The sequence below is a fragment of the Glycine max genome, chromosome 12, assembly GCF_000004515.6.
Source record: "Glycine max cultivar Williams 82 chromosome 12, Glycine_max_v4.0, whole genome shotgun sequence".
Classification (NCBI taxonomy): Eukaryota; Viridiplantae; Streptophyta; class Magnoliopsida; order Fabales; family Fabaceae; genus Glycine; species Glycine max.
In genome coordinates this window covers 15,884,686-15,909,619 of record NC_038248.2, presented here as the reverse complement: position 1 = coordinate 15,909,619, position 24,934 = coordinate 15,884,686, and the positions used below count along the sequence as shown (strand labels likewise).

The following is a 24,934-nucleotide window of genomic DNA, read 5'->3' as shown; positions in this document are numbered from 1 at the left end:
ATTCCAACTTAACTAGTGGTCTTAAGTTTGAGTTTTAGATATACAAATGCTTTAAATACTGAAAATGAGAGCTTTATAACCCACATAAGAGGTGAGTTTTATAAATTTTGAAAGGGTAAATGGATGATAATTTAGTCCATGAAAGAATAAAAAAATTTATTTAGTCTTTGAATATGTAAAAAGTGTAGCAATTACTTGGTAAATTTTGTGAGATAATTTTGTCGATGTAATGTTCAAATAAAGATGAATTTGATATTATGTTGTAAAGTTCAAAGAATAATTTATTATTAAATTATTCAACAAGATATAATTATCATATTTTTTACACATTCATAAATCAAATTAAAATTTTTATTCTCTTAAGGATTAAATTGTCACTGCTCTTACATTCAAGAGGTTAAATGAAACCAAATGATCATTTAGCCATTTAGAAATTAAACAATGTAGAGAGAGATCAATTCAAAAACTAAATTTCAAGTCAGTAATGTAATTATTTTAAGGATCAAATTGTTAGTTTATTTTAAAAGATATTGAAAGAGCATGCGAATTTCTTCTATTAACAATAACAAGAAGAATCATCATATTTAACTTGTGCTATTTAATTATACAAGTATCATCATATTTAATTATACAAGAATTAAGGAATATTTCACAGTATATATTTAATTAATATAATTATAAATATAAGATAGTGCCTTACTATAAACTTGATATTATGAACTACATAATCCTTTCAAGAGCGAATGTTAGAAAACACTTACTAAAATAATTTTTAAGTAATTCATTATATAAATTTGATGTGATTTATTATATAATGCTGGAAACACTTATTAAAATAAATTTTAAGTGATTCATTACATTTTAAACTTAAACTCTTAAACTTGAAATATTTTATTATACTACATGGCCATAATTAACTTCCGAATCCTTCAAAGAAGGGTAGGGCCCCACCGAATCTTGACTTTTGAGTTTTGGCAGCCTTTAATCCGAAGCTATCTCCGTTCTCCCGCTAAAACTTAACTAACTCCCACTCGCTCGTGCCACACGTACCTTCTTCCTCCTCCCTCACCGCACACTCCGGCACGTAATTTTGCCGCAACAACCCCCATCCACACCCACTGTTTTTCCATTTTCACACCCCCCCAAAAAATCAAATTCTCTTTGACCCGAATTCTCCGACCCAAACCCGATTAAGCAATGCCTTTTCCCTTTTGCCGTTTTTATTACACACTACGCCACGATCTGCTGTAAGTAAAGCAATTGTCGGAGAGCGTTTTTCTGAAGCTTCTGGTTCGAGGCGTTCCCGAAGCTGGATCCGAAGCTTAGGCATGGAGTCGATCCTGGGAAGGGCTCTGGAGTACACTCTCAAGCACTGGCTCAAATCGTTCTCAAGAGACCAGTTCAAGCTGCAGGGTCGCACCGTTCAGCTTTACAATCTAGGTTCATTCTCCATTCTCCATTTCATTCCCTCTTTTCTTTCAAATTAGGGTTTTTTTCATGATTGGGATTGGTCTTGGTTTTGGAATTCTTGTGTGTTTTGTGCTCAGATTTGAACGGGGATGTACTGCATTCCAGCGTTGGATTCCCGCCCGCGCTCAATGTCACCGCTGCCAAAGTTGGCAAATTGGAGATCACGGTTTGTTGATTTTCACTCTCACTGATTTGAGTCTTTTTGATGTTTGGTTTCTTGGAATCACAATGCGCTAGTTAAAATGAACCTCGAATTTGTAACTGCTTATGAAACTTATGAATCTGGTGATGTTGTAAAAGCATAGTTAATTTATTCTCTGAATTTAACGAATTGATTAATGTGTACAAAAGTCAGAGGTTAAAATGATTGAATGTTGCCAAAGTCAGGATTAAACTGATGGGTCTTAATGTTAGGGACTAGAATTAATAGCAGTTTCCAATTTCTATTTTTTTTCGTAATTACTGGGACTAAAACGAAACGACTGATGATTGTAATTTAGGAATTAATATTAATGTTCACTCAAAGTAAAATGGGCTGATAAACGTGGTTTGGTTTGGGTCAAATCTGTTCAAAGAAGAAAACTTAGCCAACTTAATTGGTTTGGTTAAGTTGGTTGGGTCGAACCGAACCCTTTGCTTTTATATATTCAAATGAGTTTCTATGGTTTCTTATTGAGTCCATTGTGTGTGCCTTTCTAGCTTCCGTCCGTGAGCAATGTACAGATAGAGCCAATCATTGTGCAAATTGATAGGCTCAATTTGGTTCTTGAGGAGAATTTTGATTTTGAGCCATCTGAAACTCAACCCAGGTAATGAATTTAGTGTCTGGCCAATTATTATATTTAAGAAATCTTCTTGTTGAGTGATGCCTTATCTGTTATTAAGTTATTTTTTTCCTTGCTTCTTACTTTGTTGTTTACAGTTGTTCCCCATCAAGTGCCTCCACAAAGGGTAGCGGCTATGGTTTTGCTGATAAGGTTGACTCTTTCATCTCTAAGTGTAAATAGATTTGTATGACTGAGTGATCTCCATATTGTTGTTGATGAAGTCGAAATTTAGGAACACAGTTGTATTTTCTGAGGTGTGACAGTCATGGACCTGAAATTGGTGTCTCACGCAACGTCTTAACATAGAGTTAAGGTTACAAAACTTGCAAAAAAAAATGATTGAACTGGTGTAAAGAGGGATAAAGCTTAATAGAAATAAAAAGAAGTAAAAAAACAATAGGCATCATCTCCTTATAAAAACAAGTTCAAAATCATCAAACCAACTTTTTTTTTATCACCGATTATGAGTCTATAATTGTTGTTGTCCCCCTTCTTGATTCTCACTTTTATTGACATTAATAGAAAATTTGAATTTAAATGTCATAATTGTCCATTTAATTAATTTTTTTAAGAAAATTCTTTTGAATTAAAATTACAACAATCCCCCACATATTTTAAAAGAATAAATTACATTTAATAAATAAAAGAAAATTTATTGGTCAACATGAGGTGTAATGCATCAGACCTGATATAGCAAGCTATATGAACCAGACCTAGATTGATAGGACTTAATACATAGTGTTGTTGGTGTAGCAAGCTATATGAACAAAAAATACTCGACATGTGATAATGGTTTGTCTACCAATCACAAGACACTTGTTATCGGTGTGTTGCACTACTAGGTCATGCATGTGCCCGGTATTTATGAGTGCTCTAGAGATCTTGCCAAGATCTCATGCAAGCGATCCCATCTGACAATCACATAGGTGATTTCATCAAGTGCATGCTGCAAATCATACACCAACCATAAGGGATATGAAAATCATTAAAAGCTTTATAAGATGTAAAGCTTTCTCAAACATGTAAAGTTTACTACAAAGTTTATTCTCTCATTAATACAATCATAACACTTTCTCACACCATAGACTAAAAGAAAATTGATAGAAATCAATTTAAGTGTTAACATAACTGACAAATGACTTGTTTTTACCCATATGAACCTTCTTCATGGGATCTCTAATCACAAAGGTTAGGTTACCATCACTTGTTTGTTTTTAAGTGACTTAAGTTTCATTCCCCTTGATGTTTCTAATATCATATTCCTCACTAAGGGTTTTGTCAAAGGATTAAGTTTCCTTCTAACTTCACATAATCTATGAAAATTGTTCCATCTTTTAGCAGTTGTTTAACCACATTATGTCTCAATTGTATATGTTTACTTTTCTCATTGAATGTTTTATTCTTAGTCACAACTATCGCTGACTGGGAATCATGAAATGTTAGCTAAGAAGTTTATCAACCACTTAGTCTCGCTACCAACCATTTCTAGAGCAACAAACTTTGACTCCATTGTTCATTTAACAATAATAGTTTGTCTAGATGATCTCCAAGCTACCGCACCACTACCACGAGTAAACACATAACCACTAGTGAATTTTGTCTCATTTGAATCAGAGATCCGGTTAGCATTGTTATACCCTTTAAGTATTGCGGCAAATCTATTGTATTCAATATCATAATTCGTGGTACCTCTCAAATATCTCATGAGTCTAACAAGTGCATGCCAATGGTTTTAATTAGGACTATGGGTATATATACTCAATTTGCCTATTGCATATGCAATATCAGGTCTAGAAAAGTACATCAAATGCAGTAAACCCAATGATTTGGGCATATTGGTTTTCCTCTATTTTTCTTTAATTGAGAGTTAGCATCATAAGGGATACTCGTTGACTTAAAGTCATAATATTTATACTCTCTAATAAGTTTCTCAACATAATGCTTTTGGGATAGTAATATACTACTTCCCTTCTTTATAATTTTAACTCCCAAAATAACACTTGTTTCACCCATGTCTTTCTTATCAAATTTAGATGCTAAGAAAGATTTAGTTTTAAAAACTATATCATTGCATGTACTAAAAACAACATGATCATCAATCACATACTTTGTATACATGCACTATCAACATCACTACTAGAAAAACCATCAACAAGTAAAGTCTCATTAAATTTTTCATGTCATTGTTTAGGCTCTTGTTTTAAACCATATAGGGATTTCAAAAGTTTGAAGACTTTGTTCTCTTGGTCATCCACTACACACCCCTCAAGTTGGCTCATATATATCTCTTCCTCTAAATCACCATTCAAGAAAGTTGTCTTAACATCTATTTGATGAATCACTAACTTATGGATTGCAACTAAGACTATCAAAATCCTAATGGAGGAAATCCTTGTAACATGTGCAAAGGTATAAAAAATTTATGTCAGGTTTCCCAGTAAACCCTTTAGCAACCAACCTTGCCTTGCACTTATCTATAGATCCATTAAGGTTGTACTTCCTCTTAAAGATCCATTTACATCCAATAGGATTTGGACCCTTAGGAAGATCTACTAAAGTCCATGTATTATTACTTTTAATAGAGTCAATTTTAATCCTAATGGCTTGCTCCCAAAGGTTTTCATATGAAGAACTAATAGCTTCTAAAAAACTTAAGGGATCATCCTTAATAAGATATGTATAAAAGTCATCTTCAAAAGATTTCTTTGTCCTATGTCTTTTACTTCTCCTCAAATCCTTGCTTATAGGTTCACTATAGGTTTCAACTAGTTGTTCAAGACTAGAAACGACACTGGAACTAGCCCTAGACCTCAAAGGGAAAACATCTTCAAAGAATTCGGCATTCTTAGTCTCCATGATGGTGTCGCACTCAATCATATCACTCTTAAGAACTAGAAATCTATAGGTAGCACTATGTTCAACATAACCAATAAACATGCAATCAGAAGTCTTAGATCCTATTTTTCTTTTCTTTGGATTGGGTAACATCACTTAGGCTAGGCACCCCCACACTCTCAAATATTTAAGGTTTGGTTGATATCCTTTCCATAACTCATAAGGCCTTAAACCCATTTTCTTATGTGGAATTCTATTTTGTAAAAAAAAACAATCAAGAGGGCTTGTCCCCAAAGGTTGTTAGGAGTAGAGGAACTTACAAGCTATGAAGCACCGACACGGACACCGGACACGACACGGACACGGACACGGACACGTGGACACCTGTAATGTCTAAAATATAGAACGTAGTACGGGTGTCGTGCCGGTATCGAATACTGACACGGACGCGTGTCGGATACCAGACACGACATGGGGTTGGAGTGTCCGTGCTTCATAGCTAACAAGTAAAACATTCATCATTTCCTTAAGGGTTTTATTTTTCCTTTCAGCTAATTCATTTAACTCGAGTGAATATGATGGAGTTACTTCATGAATTATACCTTCCTTTTCACAAAAGTCATTAAAGAAAGTGTACTCACCACCCCTATCAGATCTTAGCCTCTTGATTTTTCTATTCAATTGATTTTCAACTTTAGCTTTATAAGATAAGAACATATCAAAGATTTCATCTTTGTGTCTAATTAGATAAACTTTACTATATCTAGAGCAATCATCTATAAAGGTTAGAAAGTAACTTTTACCTTCTCTTGTCATAGTTTGTTTTAAATCAACAAGATCAAAATGAATTAAGCCTAGCAGTTCATTTTTACGTTGTACACAAGGACATGATTTGTTAGTTAATTTTGATTCAACACATATTTCACATTTCTTACTTTTTTTTATCATGCATATTAATTAAACCTTGTCGTTGCAATTTCATAACATACGTTGGATTAACATGTCTTAATCTAGCATGTCATATATCATAAGAATCAATCAAGTAAGAAAAAGAAGATGCATTTTCATTAATCACATCAGAAACATTGAGTACAAAGAGACCCTGATCATAATAACCTTTCCCTACAAATATATTATTCTTAGTCATAACTATCTTATCAGACTCAAAGGATATCTTTACGCCAACCTTTCCCAACAATGCTTCAGAAACAAGGTTAACTCTGCTAGAGGGAGCATGTAGCACATCATTCAAAGCCAGTGTTTTCCCAAATGTGAGCTTGAGAAGATCTTTCCCCTTTCCTTGAACCTGAGTAGTTCTCAAATCACCAAGATAAACTTGTTCTTCTCCATCCCCCACAACAGTGTAGGAGGTAAACATACTCTTATTAGCACAAATGTGTTTGATAGCCCCAGAGTCTACCACGCATTTGTTCACATTGGTGACAACATTCACTTTAGAAATGACTGCAATAATAATGTCATCTCCTTCAACCAGGTTAGCCCTAGGCTTAGGAGGATTGTCATTTCTCACAACTCTGTACCTGCACTGAGGAGCAAAAGTCCTAACTTCCCACAAACAAAACAAGCTCCATTTTTGCTTGAAAAAAGGATTAGAAGAAGGAGCACATAGGATGAGATTAGAAGGAGCAACACATGTGTTATTATATTTGTACTTATTCTTTTTATTGTGATAAATTTTGTTGGCATACCTCTTATGAAATGGTTTGTCTTGTATCGTGTTTTCCTTGGAAGACATTGCTTTGGTCCTTGTTGCAACACTTTTCTTCATATTTGTATCTTCAATGATAATGTGGGTGATAAGGTCTAGGAGTGACACCTGTCTGTGTTTGTGCTTTAACTGTTGTTTATAGTCTGTCTAGGACTCTAACAACTTCTCAATCTGGAGTTCAGAAACAAACTCGTCAGGCAAAAAGATGTTTTCAGTTTTTAGGGTTTCCAACAACTTGTGGTATTTGTTGATTTGTACCTTGATGACTTTTTCTTCGTTCATGGTCTAGGGGTAGTAGTTGGCGATGATGAATCTTTGTCTGACCACGTCGTTGGCAGTGTGTTTGAGTATGAGAGAGTCTCATATCTCTTTGAATTCCTTGTAGAAGCAGTTGATATAAAAAAAGATCATTAGACAAGGCACTTAACAAAGTGTGACGACATATCTTATTGGCTTGAACCCATTGCCGAAGTTGATTGGCATCAACAGAGGCATCAAGTTTGGGAGTGAAAAAAGCGAAGACAACTCCATGCATGTCTAGCAAGGTGTGAACTCGTTCCTGCCAGTGACGAAAACTTTGGCCATTGAAGACCTCAATTTTTGAGACGTTGAGCAAAGACTTAGCAAAGATTGTTGTTGGTGGCATGGGGTCGGAAGCATCGACATTGTTGATAGGTTTTGTGGCATCAACCATGAAATAAACCTTTTAGATTGTTGTTGCTAAAGTCGAAATTCACAAACGTGGTTGAACTTCCTAAGGTGTGACAGTCACTGACCTAAAAGGTTTATCCACAGTCTCCCACGCAAACCAGGATACAACATGAACGCCTTATCATAGCTAAAGTTACAAAACTCACAAAGAAAAATGATTGAGTTGTTGTAAAGAGGGAGAAAACTTAATAGAAACAAAAAGAAGCCAGAAAACAATAAGCCTCATCTCCTTTCAAAAACAATTTCAAAATCATCAACCAACTTTTTTTTATCACTAATTATGAGCCTATAATTGCCATTGTTCCCCTCTTGATTCCCACTTTTATTGGCATTAATAGGAACTTTGAATTTCAAATTTTGAATTTAAATGTCATAATTGTCCATTTTATTAAATATTTTTTAAGAAAATTCTTTTGAAATAAATATTAAAATTACAACAAATATACTATTAAATTTAATCATACAATGCTTGTAGTAAAATTTCACAATTGAATGAGAGGAAGAGAAAAGGAACAACTCTTTGTAACTCAGTTGGAAGGAATTTGATTTATTCACTTCATGCCTTCATGAGACTTGTCATTTTGTCCTTTTTCCTTCTCTTGATGTTGTTGCCACTTGCCAAGAGAATTTTCAATAACATAAAAATAATAGTAATTATATAATTTTGTCCTTGAAATTGCATTGATTGATCTATAAAAGTTTGCATGTATTGTCCTTGCATTTGTTAATTTCATGGCAAAGTTGTCCTTTAAAATGAACATGACCAAATTTGTGATTAAGTTAGCAAATTTAGGGACTAAATTGTCTTGAAGTTGATAGATTTTAGCACTAAGTTGATAGAGAAGGACTAATTTATCCTGAAATTGGCATAATCAAGGACTAACTTTTATACATGAAAACTTTTAGAGACCAAATCAACATAGGTTTCTTTTATCAAGGATTAAATTGTATATTGACTCTAAAAATGAAGATGTAGGAAGAGGTAATTTGTTGGTCTAGAGGAAGAGGTTATTATTTATTTGACTAAGTATAAAAAAGACTAGGTTAAGAATTGGTCTTTCATGACAAATATTATTCACTTGTCAATAGAGATAGATATAAACTCAAATATATTTTCGATTCCTGACATATACTCCAATTTTGTGTTTGATCCCTGATAAAATGTTCCTTTGAATCGTGTTGATATTTAAAATTTTTTGTTCTGGATCTTTAATATTAGTTAAGTAATGAAGTTAAATATATAACAATATTGGTGGCTACTCAAAACTAAGTTTTTATTTCAAAATAGATTTTTTTTTAAGAAACAAATCTTAATTTTTTCTTAAGGAGAAGTTCCTCTCTTTCTCCTTCCTCTTCCTCCGTGACCACCTCCTCTCTCGTGCCGCCGCCTTCAACAACTCCTGCATCCTCTGCGTCTTCGTCGGCACTGATTTGCGGTGGGCCCCCACTCCGCCACCATCGTGGGCTTCTGCCACCGCAACCATCTTTCGCCACACTGTGCTCGCCAAACCCACCAATATCGTAGGTTTCAGTCAGGGATTACTGTCCCTCACTGTGCAACTTGCGACCTTATCTCCGAAACTCGGTAACCTTTTGTCTTATTGCTTGGTTTCTCACTCTTTCGACAAAGAACGACTTCGCAAACCAAGTCCACTCATTCTCGGCAGCTATGATGACCCCGGCGAGCGTGTTGAGTTTGTTTACATCTCCATGCTCTGGAATCCAAAACATTCTTATTTCTACTGCGTCGGACTCACCGAAATCTCTGTCGGGAAGAGGACTATTCCGACGCCAGAGATGCTGCGGAGGGTGGACCGCAGAGGCGACGACGACGTGGTTGTTGATAGCGAAACCACTTTCACGATGCTGCCGGAGAGTCTATATAACTTGGTGGTGGCTGAGTTCAGCCGGCGAGTCGGGCGAGTTCACAAGCGTGCGAGTGAGGTGGAGGATTCTCAGTTTATTTATTTTTTATTTTAATTAATTCTGACGGTTCTTAATTGCCAAAAAAATTTAAATTTTATTTTGAAACAAATATTATTTGGTTGATGAGTCGCCACAAACCACGTTATGACCACAGAGATCTAAAAAGAAACTTTTCAAATATCAAAGTAGTCGATTTGAAGGAAAAATCTATCAGGAATTAAATACAAAATTCCGATATATATTAGATATTAAAAATATATTTAAGCCTATATAATTTGAATGTTGGTAATTACTATTCACTGTGGACAACCACCAGATTGCAGATGGAATGACTATACAAATTGATACTGTTAATCTATTACTTGAAACTCGTGGAAGTGCTAGTCGCCAAGGGGGAGCAACATGGTAAGTTTTTCTTACCAATGCTCTGAACTGGGTAACTGGGTAACTTCTTCAGTACATTTATGCTCTACAATCACTCTCAATTGTTATTAACTTATTATGGATTATGGATGGATCTCTATAAATTGAAAATTGATATTACTGTATTAGCACAGATGTTGGGTGGTTCTATGGGGTAACTTATGGCTTAGACCTGTTGGACAATATCTGTTTGACTCAAAGACTGCTGTAAATTTCACCCAAAATCTATTTATAAGCATGCCTATTCCCTGTCTTTGTTTGTAGGACACCACCTATGGCATCTATCACCATACACAACCTTTTACTGTATACCACAAATGAAAGCTGGGAGGTAACTATATTGAGACTCATTCTTGCAATAAATGTCTGGGCACTTGAATATCAAGTTTATTGATTCTTTTTTAATTCTGTTATCAGGTTGTGAATCTTAAAGAGGCACGGGAATTCTCCAGTAATAAGAAGTATATATACGTCTTCAAAGTACTATACCTCCTTTCTTTTTTATGTTTTTTTTTTGTTTGTGCTTGTAACCTTTAGAGTCAGTACGTTTGAGATTTTTGTCATGAAAGTTCACTTTTATTTTGAAACAAAGTTCACTTAAGAATTTTATTGTATTTGTTTGAGCTTTTGAAACAAATAAAAAATCTTAAAATAAATAAATAAATTAGATTTCTGATTATTATGAGAAGTTAATTTGAGTAACAGTTGAAGAAAAACTCTAATTATAACCTACCTTGATAAAAAGTGGATTTTATAATGTAATGAAACAAAAAATAGCTGCTTTACATAAAATCTCTGAAATATAAATCATTTTTTTTATACATTCTTAAAATCAATTTTTTCAAAAGCTTAAATAAACAGAACCTTATTGGGATGATTAACTTGTCTTTATATTGCTCCTATATATTACATCTCTCCTTTCATCAGAATGTGTTTCTGCTAGATTTCTCCATATTGAGGATGTTAAGTTACTTATATTTTTATTACTGCATAATAATTCTTACTTTTCCCTCCCTCTCTTCAGAAACTAGAATGGGAATCTTTGTCTATTGATCTTTTGCCTCATCCTGACATGTTCACGGATGCTACTTTAGGCCGCTCTCAAGAGGGAGCAAACCTGAGAGACGAGGATGGTGCAAAGCGGGTATTGTTTGGAGGTGAGCGTTTTATAGAAGGAATATCAGGAGAAGCATATGTAAGGAATATAGTTCCTCCAATCAGTTTTAATGAATACTCTGTTTTCTTCTAGAATTTTATGTGTCATGACTCATGAAATACGGCCTGAACTTTATATTTACTAGATAACGATACAGAGAACTGAATTGAACAGTCCATTTGGGCTTGAGGTTCAGTTACATGTCACAGAAGCTGTTTGCCCCGCTTTAAGTGAACCAGGTAACTGCAAGAAGACTTGTCTGGCCTGTAGTATCCATACTGAGTTGATATAAAAGGTCTGAAGTTTATATAACTTATATGAACAGGACTGCGTGCGCTTCTCCGCTTTATAACAGGATTATATGTCTGTCTAAATAGGGGAAATGTGGATTTCAAGGCTCAGCAGGTTTCATATTGCCTTAACTTCTTCCTTTTAGCAAACTATTTTTCAGTAGTATTTTATGGACAAAAATCTAATATCATTTAGGGTGGCTGAGTCTTGTCAATTTCTGATACAATCATGACAGCGATCAACTGAAGCTGCTGGGCGTTCTCTTGTCTCAATTGTTGTGGACCACATATTTCTTTGCATTAAAGACGCTGGTATGTCTTTAGCCTTTAATATTGTTATGTTGATTTATATCTCCTTTAATCATTATAAAATGTCATATAGCTATTAGTTTTATATGTAAACAGAGCATGCAAAGTAATTCTACTAGTGGCATTAACTTGCAGAGTTCCAGCTTGAGCTTTTAATGCAGTCCCTCTATTTTTCTCGGGTAATTTTCTTGATAATGTTCTTCTGCGTTTCTTCCTCCATGTACTCTTTCTTCTTTTTCTTCTTGGATGTGTACTGGTTACTTGTAGAAATTATAAGGTTTAGACAGGAAAAGAGGAACGAACAAGGAGGTTCTAAATATTTTGATATTAGATTGATAGGTATATGTTTAAAATACAAAGAACTGGTCCATATTTATATTTGGAATTAGGCCATTTATTAATGTAATGCTACTGGTACAAGCTCAAGCCTTCCGATAAAAAAGACTCCTAACCCTAATTAACAAGGAAACAAAATAAAATTAAAAACAACTCTGGAGATTGCTTCTTGAATTAGATTACTGATAGATTCCACAATATATTTGGAAGATCTTCTGAGATATTTTTTTCAATAATTTTAAACTTTACTCTTCAACATTGGTGCTTCGTTAGTCTCATACCTTATAGGTAGAAAAGAACTGACAATATTTTAAGCAATTATACCTAATAGTAGTTGTTCTGCAGCTTCTGTGTACCGACAGATAGATAAATTTAATTATAAAGATAGATAGATAAATAGATAGACAAATTAGTTTATAAAGATAAAAAGATATGCAGTATACATCCTTTGGGGTTTCATTGGGCCTTTGAGCAAAAAAATTGGAGACAACCCTAGCTAATACCAGTGGGCGTGTCTAAATGATTCAGAAATAAGAGAGAGCAATTGCAAAATAGAAAATTGTACACAATACACTTATATTGTCTATGTGAGTTTGGCATGATCAATTTAAATCTTTAGGGGGCCTTTGTTTCTTGGGAATAATTATACTAGGAATATTATGCCTATCAAAGGTGTTTGGTAACTAGATATCATTCCTTGAAATATTTTTAAATTTATTTTAAGAGAAGTGCTACTAACACATTCTATTATTGACTGAAATTTATTGAAAACTACAAAACTAAAAGAGATTTATTAAATGAGTACTGGGACCTATCAAAATTTGAGAAAATATGTGTGATATAGATTACTGAGAATAACTTCCATTTCCACGGGAATATTGGATTCCCACCCTTTTACATGGGAATAAAAAGAGAGGAAAATATGTGTGATATAGATTACTGAGAATAAACAATGCCTGGGAATAATTTTTTAACTTGTACCAAACATGGGAATGTTACATTCCCAAACCCAGATTCCCAGGAATAATTTTCTATTACTTGAAACAAACAACTTAGTTATCAGCTAAGTTACTAAGTGTTCATAAGAAAAACGAGAGGAAAGCACCTTTTAGTGCTTATTTCCTTTGATGATTTATGGGTTTGTGTATTCTGCACGTGCTGATTTGAAATGCCAAATGCCATTGACTAATATACACTTCTTGTCTTCTCATCAATGTCAAGTTGCCTTGTTTGTAGTCCCTTTGCCATGCCTTGTATGTCTGGCTTTCAATGGGAAAGAATCACTGTTTGATAGATTATCTTTGCAGGCCAGTCTTTCGGAAGGAGATAGTGACAGTAACCTGACCAGAATTACAGTTGCAGGACTATTTTTAAGGTGTCTTTGTGCTCTACCTGTATAACTATAACTACTACCGAAAGGATTAAGTGGTTTGTTCTCATGTTTGTTAGTGCCAGTTCAGGTGTTTGTCTTATTTATATCTTCCTCATTCAACATAAATTAAGTGAAACTGAGAACTGAATAATCTGAAAACATTGGCAATCAGTGGCGGCCTATATAACAGCTTATGTGGTTAGATATCCTGGTTTGACTATTGAATAGTTAATGCAATTGAGAAGGGGAAAAGAAATAGAAAGAGTATCTAATATTCTCAAGGAGTTGCTATATGGCGTACTTGATTGTTTTGGTTGTCCTTGATAGTTGTAATGATGCAGTTTTTTTTCTGAGTTGATAGTAGTTATTGTTTGTTGGGAAGCTCCACATTGCCTGCCTCAATCCATGGGGTGCAGCTTATATATCCGTTGGACAATTTCACTTAATGTGAATTGGTTTTTAGATAGAATCTAATATTGTATCAGAGTCTTTATAGCCCATCTCCGTGTATTGCCTATTTTAGTAGGCATCGCTTGTTTTGGTAGGCATTGTGGAAAGGGGGGAGGGGAGGGGTTGGCATGGAAAGTCTTACGTCACCTACCTCAATCCTTGAAGTGCAACATATGTGTATGTTGGGCAGTTTGACTTAATGCCAAGATGGAATCTAACATTGTTATCATGTAACCAGATTGTATCATCTGTATTTTGAAATGCAGGGACACCTTTTCATTTCCTCCATCTACCTTAGTGCAACCATCAATGCAATCTGTTACCGGAGATGCTTTCCAAGTGCCAGCATTTGGTATTAAGTTATGAATTTAATTCCGATCCAATTAAGTGTAAAAAATTGTGCACTATCATCTATTGACGTATAGTAATTTCATAAGTTTGACTACAATAACAACTATCTATTACCTAAGGAGTAATATTTTTTTAAAAATGATGTGGCAGGATTGCATGATAATGTAAAATAGTTTTATGCAAACACTGTATCAAATTTTAAATCTTTTTTACCTCAGGTTTTGTTTAGAAGAATATATCATTTTGGCAATGACAATGTTTACTTAATTAATATTTTTTATTCTTTCTTTTGGCAGCTAGAAGCTTTTGCCCTCCAATATATCCTCTAGGAGAACAGCAATGGCTATCAATTGTGGGAACTCCTCTGATATGCCTCCATTCCATTCAGATCGTGCCGTCTCCACTTCCACCATCCTTTGCTTCTCAAACTGTTATTGATTGTCAACCTCTTATGGTGCGTGGCTTTGTACAAGTTCTTTTAACAAATGGCCCGTAAGTGCGTCTATTTATATTTTTGTTGCCAATTATGTTATTTGATGATATTTCTTTATTTTCCAGATTCACCTGCAGGAAGAATCCTGCCTGACGATATCATCATTCTTAGCTGATGGTATTGTTGTCAATCCTGGTGACATTTTACCAGATTTCTCAGTAAAATCTTTTATTTTCACTCTCAAGGGGCTGGATCTAACAGTTCCCTTGGATAAGACCCAACTGGATAATTCTGAAACCAATATGGACAATAAAATCAAGACTTCCTTTGCTGGAGCAAGGCTTCATATTGAAAATCTTTTCTTTTTAGATTCACCCTCATTGAAACTGAAAATACTGAACCTCGAGAAGGATCCTGCTTGCTTCTGTCTTTGGGAGGATCAACCTATTGATGCTAGTCAGAAGAAGTGGACTGCTGGAGTATCCCAGCTTACTTTATCTCTGGAAGCAAGTACTGGCAAGCTTGGTCATCAGAATTCTCTTGGATGGACTGCTGGATTGTGGAGGTGTGTTAATCTAAGAGATGCTAGCATAGAAGTAGCTATGGTAACTGCTGATGGAAATCCATTGTTAAAGGTTCCTCCTCCAGGGGGTATTGTGAGGGTTGGTATTGCTTGTGAACAGTATCTATCCAACACTTCAGTTGAACAGTTATTTTTTGTCCTGGATCTCTATGCTTATTTTGGGAGAGTTAGTGAGAAAATAGAAATAGCTGGAAAAAAGAAACAATTGAAGGATGTCAGGAACAAATCTTTTAGTGGAAAGCTGATGGACAAGATACCAAGTGACACATCTGTAACTTTGACATTAAAAAATCTCCAACTTCAATTTCTTGAGCCATCTTCTGTGAATGCTGAGGGAATGCCTCTAGCACAGTTTGTCGGAGATGATCTGTCTTTTAGTGCCACTCACAGAACCCTAGGTGGTGCTATTGTTGTTTCATCCACTTTAAATTGGGAGACAGTTGTGATAGATTGTGTGGATTCCAAGGAGCCCTTGGCATGTGAAAAGGACTCATATTTTAGTACCGTAGAAAATGTTCCCTCAATAAGTGATGTAGGATACCCAAAACTAAGACCTGTTTTCTGGGTGCATAACAAAAAAGAACTATTGAATGGAAATGCTCATTCATACCCATTTCTGGACATAAGTGTGGTGCATGTCGTACCATTTTGTATAGTAGACATGGAGTCACATACTTTGAATGTCTCAGCTGTTGTATCTGGTGTTCGTCTTGGCGGGGGAGTGAACTACTTTGAGGCCCTCCTGCATCGATTTGGAATACTAGGGCCTGATGGTGGTCCAGGGAAGTGTCTGTCTAAAGGGTTGGAAAACTTACAAACTGGACCATTGGCAAAACTTTTTAAGGCAACACCTCTGATTTCTGATAATTCAGAAAATGGTATGAAACAGTCTCCTCTCATTTTCTGTAGCTGGTGTGTTTGCTTTATATATAGTAAACCGTTATATCATTTCCTTGTGTTCGTTTGTTACTCTAAGTATAGTTTTCTTATAAACCTTTACGGCAGTTGAAACTGCAGGAGAAGGGAGAGATACCAGTTTTCCAAACTTGAAGAACCCAGATATTGTGGATGTAACTATAGAGTTGAAAGACTGGTTATTTGCTCTCGAAGGTGCTCAAGAGATGGCTGAAAGATGGTGGTTCTCAGTCCATGAAGATGTAAAAAGAGAAGAGAGGTATTGGCACACAACTTTCCATACCTTGCGAGTAAATGCAAAAAGTTGCCCAAAGAATATTCCAGACAGAAAATCACAATCACGCAGAATACAACCATATCCGGTGGAACTGGTTACGGTAAAGACACCCATCCTTCTTTCTTCAAGTTTGATGCAGTGTGTAAGTGTTAATGTATATGTATAGCTATGTTTCATCAGTACATGTATGATGTCATCACCCTTAGCTGACACTGACAGTTGCATCAGTTCTGTAGTAGTTAGAAGTTTGTTAGTCTCTGCAGCTGTAACTGAACACAGTTGGCTCAATATCTGTCTATTTACCTTGTATCAGCTCTTACATATGAATAACAGACATACAGTTTTTGATTATCTTTCTAATCTCTCTAACTTCTCTCCAGGATGACCTCTAACATGGTATATAGAGCTCAAAACCAATCCACAGGCTACAGCCAAGGGTTCTGTCAATCTTCCTCTATGAGCGATTCCTTCTTTAATTCCAATTACCTTGCACAATTTTAATGAGAATCTTGTCAGAAAATCACAAGAATCATGTTGCAAATAATTAGGAATACTGATCTGCCCACTTGGAGTCATTCTCATTAAATAGCCATTAGGAACTTTACAACAGAAATTTTAGGAGACATCACAGATATTTACTGCACCTTTACAGGAAATTGTAATGTCTAATTAAATAGTAATAACAGCCTATGATAGGCACTCAAGCACTTGGGGAACCCAACCTTAAAAGCTAGTTGTTATGGGGGAGAACCATGCACTCAAATACTGCACCAAGCATCCTATACTACTCAATGTGGGACTTACGCATCCCATAATCCCCAAGTCCTTATCATAGCACCACCCTTGACAGCTGACGTCTCAGCGGTTCACACTCTACGACACTTCACTCGTTGACACTTCTTCATTGGTCCAAACCCTCCACTGGTTAGAATTCTCTGTAGTTAGCTCTACAAAATCGACTTGTAAGGTGAGGGTTACTCCTCACTTATATAATTATACATATTAATTTGGCCACTGTGGGATTTCCAACAAATCCCATACTACTTGTCTGGGACTTAGGCATGGTATGCCATAATACCCAAGTCTTAGCCTAGCAGATAGATTTGTCTGTGTACAATTGTAATGTCTAATATTAGAGTAAGAATACTCTAATAATTAAACAATACTTAAGACAACATAAAGAACATTAACAAATCACGGAAACAAGAATTTCATTGAGGAAGCAACAAGTTGTAACGATGCTCAATTGTGTTGGTGTCTTCATCTATTTGTGGTGAATATGTTATTCCTCCTTGGTGCAAAAAGTTTTCAGCCAAACAAAATATTATTATTTCTCAAAAGTTGTTAAGTACAAGAAGTGGAATCCATTTATAGACACAATATTACAAGGAGAGTTGGTGTAAATCTGTACAAGACTAAGACAATTGTTCAACCAACTGAAATATTCTAGAACCTAGATACTTAAGAGTAGACTAAACAAAGGAACTTGAAGTTGAACCTAGAGATGTACATTTACATTAGGAGGATCATGATCTCGTCTAATTAATGATTCATATCTTGTTTGGGATTTGGGAACAAGATCAATTACTTTTTCATGGGAACTAAGGGAAAAATTCACACTTAAATACTCAACATAGATTATTCTGATGCAGGGAGACCATTTTTTTCTGCCATGACGAGATGAGGGTATTAGGGGTGTTTTAGTCCAAGAAAAAGAGTTTAGGGCTTGTAGAAAATCCCCAAACAGGACGAGCAATGGGGAAACCAACCCTTGAAACAGGGGGGGGGGGAGGGTTGTTGGCAGCCCTCTCTGTGGTGGCGCCGGAGAAAGGGGCTGCGCATGGCGGTGCTAAATGGCCGCAATCCTTTGGGTAGTTGCCAGTGATGACGAAGAACTGCTCTTAGTGCAGTTGTTGGCCGATAGGCATTGACGGACGTGGTGGCAGACAGAGGTGACACAACTGGAACAGTAGCAATGGAAATAGAGAGGCTAAGATTGGGACTTCTGATACCAACTTGGAAGATAAAGAACTTAATATTTCAGTATGTTTTGAATAGAAACTCTAATCTCATTTTAATTGGCTAAACAGATAATCCTACAAACTTAAAAATGGGGAAAATAACTTAAAAAGGAAATAGGAAAAATATCAAAGATATTACTGTACCAATCAATATTGCAACTTAATGGGGGCTTATATATGAATCCTCTGTTGTGTATATGGTAGCTTAGCCTTACATTACCTTTTGTTGCTTGAATATATGAATATTTATTTGTGTATTGCCAAAATCCGTAGGGAAGTTTTTTTTTACCCTACAATTAAATGGACAAATTTAATGAATGAAACACTGTAGGTGTAGACATTGGAAATATTAAATATTAGCTATGACTCAGATACGTTTGGTTGATTTTATTTGCATCTTATGAGTTTATCTTACCTGTAAATGATCCCTTACATACCCTTTAAATGTTGATCCTGAACTTGCAGGTTGGAGTTCAAGGGCTGCAGATCATGAAGCCCCACACCCAAAAGGACATTCCTATGTCACTGATAACTGTAAACGGAGTTAAAGAATTCACTGAAAAAATTGGGGGAACTGATCTTGAAGTAAGCTTGATACTATCTGAGGATAATGAACATGAATTGGTTAATTGGGAAGTCGAAAACCTAAAGTTTTTTATAAGGCAACCGGTAATGGGAATTTCATATTTTAAGTATGTAGTCATTGACTCTTTTTATTTAAAGGTTGTGTGTGATGAAGATTTTACCATACAGAATGAGGCAGTTGTAACCAAGGAAGAGGTCCAACACCTCACTTTTCTGTGCAAATCTGAAATTGATTCTGCTGGCCGGATAACAGCTGGAGTTCTACGGCTATTTAAGCTAGAAGGCTCTGTTGGCCAGTCTGCAATTGATCAGCTTGGCAACCTAGGTATGCTGCCAAATTTTCTTATGTAACAATGCTTTTAATTAGGAATAAGTTCTTATTTTATTAAGAGCTTTTCGTGATCATTCAGCCTTACATACAGCTGGGAAGTATACTTAAAATTTACCAATTACCAAAGTCATTGCTGTTGTCACGACCCACTCTTAGACTATGACCGGCCACAGACTATAATTTCCTTAGTCTAATTAGTTTAAGAATCCTAACTCAAAATCACAATTAAAAGATCATCCAAAAGGGATTACCGGAAATTCAACAAAATTTCCTCTAAAAATAGGTCAAACCCATATTGATTAACTTGTAAAAACATATCATACATCCAAACAAATCTATATATAAATATATGTCTCGATCCAACACTTAAATATCAAGGCCACAAATTACAACATAGATCCTTGACATACTGTCCAACATATCAATTGATAGTGATGTTGGTCATAAAAACTAATCATCAAAGTGTCTCAAAACATCATAATCACATCATCAACATATCTATAAGAGAGAATCATTTAAATTTTAAAATAAAGGAATTTTCTCTATATCTATTACTACCTTTATCCCTATAGTTGCATTGTACCCAATGTTGTTAATGGCGGAAAGCCAAAAATCCGCCATAAAAATATGGCGGATGACGTAGCAGAAAATGACGGATGTCATGGATAACAAAAATAAAATATACATATATATAATTATAAATAATCAAGTATCAACACCAAATAAACTCATTCAAATTGAAAAAACAATGGATTGCATTCAAATAAACTAAAAAAGTTAAAAAGTTTCATGAGTTCATACAATAACCAAGTACCAATACCAAATAAACTCATTCAAGAGTTCAAAATAAGGATAAAAGCATAATGCAAAGTGCAAAGTGAAGGTTGAGGCTCTAATCATCTTCTCCAATCCCAACATAATCATCTTCGTGGTGTCAAACAGAAAAAAAAATGGGTGTAAAAAATATAAAAGGGTGTCAAATAGAAAAAGGAAGAAAAAAAAGCTCCAGACATAAAAAACAGGTGTCAAACAGAAAAAAACAACAAAAAGAAAAACGCTCCAGTGAAGCTGCCGTTCATCGTCGACATTGCCGTTTGTTGATACTGTGCGTTGTGGCTCGTGTGTCGTCCTCATGTGCTTCGTTGCTGTTCATCGTCGTTATGCTGCTGGTTGCGTGCAGGTGCGGGTGTCATGTGCATTGCCTTCGCTGTCGCTGCCGTTAGTTGTTGTTGTGCTGCTGGTCGTGCGGGAGACTTTTCTATTCGTGCTCTGTTCTGTTCTGTGTGTGCTCGCGGTTGTGTGTTGCGCTTTTGCAATAGAATCTCGGGTAGGGTTGGGTCGGGTCAGCCCGACACCTATCGCGCAAAAAAAAAAAAGCGCTATTCCACCATGACCGCCATGGTGTCGCGATACGCAACCCGCAACGCCACCGCTATTTGGAGGCGTTTTTTCGAAATTCCGTAATGCCATTCCGTCATGGCGCCGCCATGGCCGCTATTTGATAACACGGATTATACTAGAGTAAAAAAAAAACTCTCCATCAAATGCAATGGAGCCCATCAAAAGATAACTAAATTCCTGGGTAAGTTAGCAAATCTCAGGAAGTTAGCTACTCCACTATTTGTGTATATGAGAAAATAAGATAAAATAAAATAAGTGGATAAGTCACAAAGACTTAGTGAGAGTATAAAATACAAAACGAACATGAAGTCTCTCAACATAGCAAAAGTCTTTACATAAAAAAAAAATTAAATGACATTAAATAAACGCAAAATAAATACAACTTGTTTTTAGAAACTATTGTATATTCCCCTGAAAATTTTTAGAACTACATATATATAAACTTGTATTGAAGAATAATAACTTTATAATAAAACTTTCATTCCATTATGTGCTCATAGACTACATTACCTTTTCGTTGTGGTTAACGATAATTATAGAACTACGACATTTAGCTCGTAGACTGTATTATCTCTTCGTTGGAGCAAAAGAAAAATATAAATATACTATGAGTAATTGACTGATAGGTTACATTATCTCTTCGTTGTAATGAGCGACAAATATAAATATACTATAATTGACTCATACTACATTATCTCTTCGTTGCAGCAAATGACAAATATAAATATACTATGAGTAATTGACTCATATGCTATATTATCTCTTTGTTATAACGAATAATAATCAATCATGAACACACAATAAAATAAACTATAATCCAATATTTATTCTTAAATACCTTATCGAAAATCACAAAATAAATTCCAATCAAGCAAAAATAAATATTTATCTTTATTCTCAAGTACTCCTAAAATTTCAAAGATCACAAAAGAATATATTTTGAAGTTTACTTGTTTCTCCTAAATGAATTTAAAAAAAAAATATTGCTATGTAGATTAGCTATTTACTCGAAAGAAAGCAATTGATGCCTTCTAATGTAATTGGGAGAATCAACCACATCATTTTCCACAGGATCTAAGCATTTAACATGAAAGAACAAGAGATAAGGCAAAATTCCCAAATTTAGCAAACCTAGGATTTTGAGGAAACCACAATAATTCCTAATACTTAATTTTTTAACCCTTTTCATACAATCCATAACTAAACTATGCTATAAAATACCCATTTAACACAATGGATTATAAATTTTTACCTTAAAGAGATCAAATAGAAAATTTAAGAAAATGAGTGATATTTCCTTTTATTCCAATCACATTCTCGTACTTGGGAATGACACAAGGATACAATAAACTTGATAAATTTTAGAACAATGGAAGAAGATGAGTGAAAAGTTGAGAGATGAAAAATTGGGAAGAGGGAGAATTTAAGAGATGAGGGTGGATTATTCAAAAGAAAAGGGACTTCGGAAAGGGGGGAGCTGGGTGATTTTAAAAACTGAGGGAAGAGGTGATTTCTTTCTTTATATATATATAAAAGCAGAGTGAAACGATGCGTTTCAGTTATATCTTTAGAAAATTACATTTTGATGTAAGGGAGACATGGAGTTCAGGTTTAGGATCATTAAGAGAGTTCATAAGAAAAGCCCCAAGGATTCTATTTGTGCTATTTTATTCATATGCTAAATTTTTTAAGAAATTGACATTGGACTTCATAACAAGTTCTCCGGATAGAACCCATGTACTAGCTAAATTGAATTATACCTCAGCTGGAAGTTGAATATGATGCTTAAACTAGTTTGTATAAACCAAGACTAAGGTTAAAATGCTTCCTTGACATGGAAATGAAAAATCAATGAGGAAATTGAAAATGATGAATGAGGAGCCAAAGTCTTCTCATTGCCACTAAGGTTCCTCTGTTTCCTTGAAGTTGAAGATTGTATTGTTTATCACTTGAATATATTGTGAATAGGCTGAAATTAAGAGACATGGGTTACTAATTGTCTGGAGTTTATCTTAAATTGGAAACTTAATTGTGGTGAACTATAATCTTTGAACATGTAAAACATGGTGGTAAGTTTTAACAGTATTGATCCATAACAAATAGGAAAAAGGAAACAGAAATTTGAGGTTTTTAACTTGCCGGCTAAAGTATACTAATCCAGCCACTCTCTCGGTCCTCTTGGAGGATCCCTTCTTTTATTTAATATTTATATTATATTTGTAATCTATCCCATTTTGCACCTCCATGTTTTGTTCTCTGTTACTGATTGATACAAGACCAACCTAGAATATCAGCTTTCCTTTGGATGCGTTGCTTTGGTTAATTTTGTTGCTGTTGATCTTTTGCCTTCAAATATGTAGTTCTTAGAGTTTCAAGGGCTGGTTGGGCTGATGCACTCATTTATTTCGTCTTCCAATCACTCTAACAATGTTTTGATGTTGTTAAGGAAGTGAAGGCATTAACAAGATTTTTTCTCCTGAGAAGCATAGCTTAGATGGTAGTGTTTGTAGCTGTGGAGGATTCTCTCCATTACAAAACCTGACAAATGAAAGTCCAAGCAAAACTATGGAACCAACATTAGCTTTGCTTGAGGAAGCAGTTGCTGATTCAAAGGCTAAGATTAATTCTTTGATGACTGATATTGGTACTTCCGAGTCTTCCTTCCAGCACCTTACTGTTGTCAAAGACCTCAGTCAAAAGATTGAGTCGTTGCAGGGTTTAGTGCTGCAATTGCGGGAGCAACTTTAAGACCTCTGCGTCATTTGTATGAAGTTAGAAATAATGATTTTCATTTGCGTAGGTAAGAATTCTTTTGTATATAGCATAGAAGTCCACAGATTGAGTTTTGTTTTGTACAAGATAGGACAAAATGAAGTCTCCACATTTATGTAGCAGTAATTTTTCTACCGTTAAAGCATCATGGAATGAGAGAAATGAATGCAATTTTGTTACATTCAAGTGTGCCTTCCATTTTGTTTTATGTCATATTTATATGGATATCGGCAATTTTGTCAAGAGTTATTGACAGGAATTATATACACTCACGTTGTATCAACTAAAATCACATCCTCAATACCACATAATCATTTCTATAATTCTTAATTTGGGACACAATTAACACTTATTCTATATAATTAATGTTTCACATTTAGGTAAAGAAATCCCATGGAAAAATGCTTATAAACAGCCTATTCTTTATCATTTTAGTCCAATTCTCTTATTGAAGGCCAAGTGAATTAAAGTTGAAAAATTCTAGATTTGAATTTTGATCAGATTGTGTTTATTAAGAGTTTAAGATTTGAAAGGATAAAACAATATGCATTGAACTGGCTGGATCATAAACAAGCTGCGTACAGTATACAATTTGATCAAAGTTTAATTACAGTTTAATAAAAAATTGAACCCATAAAAAACCATGACCCAGACTCCAGAGATTTCAGCATGGAGAGTGTTGGGCAATGTTATTTCTCTTTTTTATTTCCTTCATTTCTTTTTCATAACGAATACGAATCGTTGAAACTAGTCAAGTCGTCACATGTTAGAGGACAGGGGAATAGAAGTCTAGATCAAAATCACTAACAGATTCAATGTTTTACGTATTTAAGACGTGAAAAAAGAAAACAAAATTATAGTGAATCTCTCAGAATACTTTTGAAAACCATTTGTTTTGTCTGTTCAATCCTCAATCTAGTTTTCAAAACATTGCAGCAAATAGAGTTGGGTAATGTCAGTTTTTTTTTTCGTATTCCTTTCTTATGAATAAGAATCCTTGAGACTGGGCAAGACTGTTTGGATCAAAATCTGAAGCAAATTCTATTTATTTTATATAAGTGTAAGACTTAAAAGCAGAAAACAAAGATATCATGAGGCAATGCATCAAAACTATTTTCCCTGACTTCGTTTCTGCATAGTCTGAAATCTTGTCCCTTGGTTCTATGTTTGCATTGTTAGATCGACTGATTGAGGAATCATTTTTTAACTTCTCTTCATGTGCTCAGAAGTAATATGATTTGAATAAAACATGATCGGTACACTTTCCAGTAAAAAAAGAGCTTTTTACTATACACTTTCCACATCGGTCCCCCGAAACTGTCTTAATATATTAGGCGGTTGTAATTTTGTAAATGTGATGTTTCTAAATAAAGATGATTTTACATCATTAGTATAATCTATATCATAATCTACATCATTAGTATAATCTTA

At 34.8% G+C, this 24,934-nt stretch overlaps 1 protein-coding gene across 10 annotated transcripts; it reads left to right on the top strand.

Moving 5' to 3' along the window:
* Positions 1-1,033: 1,033 nt before the first annotated feature.
* On the top strand, positions 1,034-23,637 carry LOC100782617 (uncharacterized). 10 transcript variants are annotated; one of them, XM_041007713.1, is made up of 20 exons: positions 1,034-1,440; positions 1,548-1,636; positions 2,170-2,279; positions 2,393-2,447; positions 9,815-9,903; positions 10,186-10,252; positions 10,339-10,401; positions 10,946-11,116; positions 11,223-11,316; positions 11,403-11,482; positions 11,604-11,679; positions 11,812-11,855; positions 13,320-13,387; positions 14,101-14,186; positions 14,482-14,639; positions 14,744-16,079; positions 16,219-16,493; positions 18,880-19,083; positions 19,168-19,324; positions 23,182-23,637. In XM_041007713.1, exons 1-20 carry the CDS (start codon positions 1,329-1,331, stop codon positions 23,223-23,225), a joined length of 3,378 nt encoding a protein of 1,125 aa, XP_040863647.1. In that variant the 5' UTR covers positions 1,034-1,328; the 3' UTR covers positions 23,226-23,637. The 10 variants fall into 10 exon arrangements, with proteins under 10 accessions (XP_040863647.1, XP_014620383.2, XP_040863646.1 ...); XM_014764897.3 differs by having other exon boundaries at positions 1,035-1,440; positions 23,178-23,637; XM_041007712.1 differs by having other exon boundaries at positions 1,036-1,440; positions 16,207-16,493.
* Positions 23,638-24,934: the final 1,297 nt, after the last annotated feature.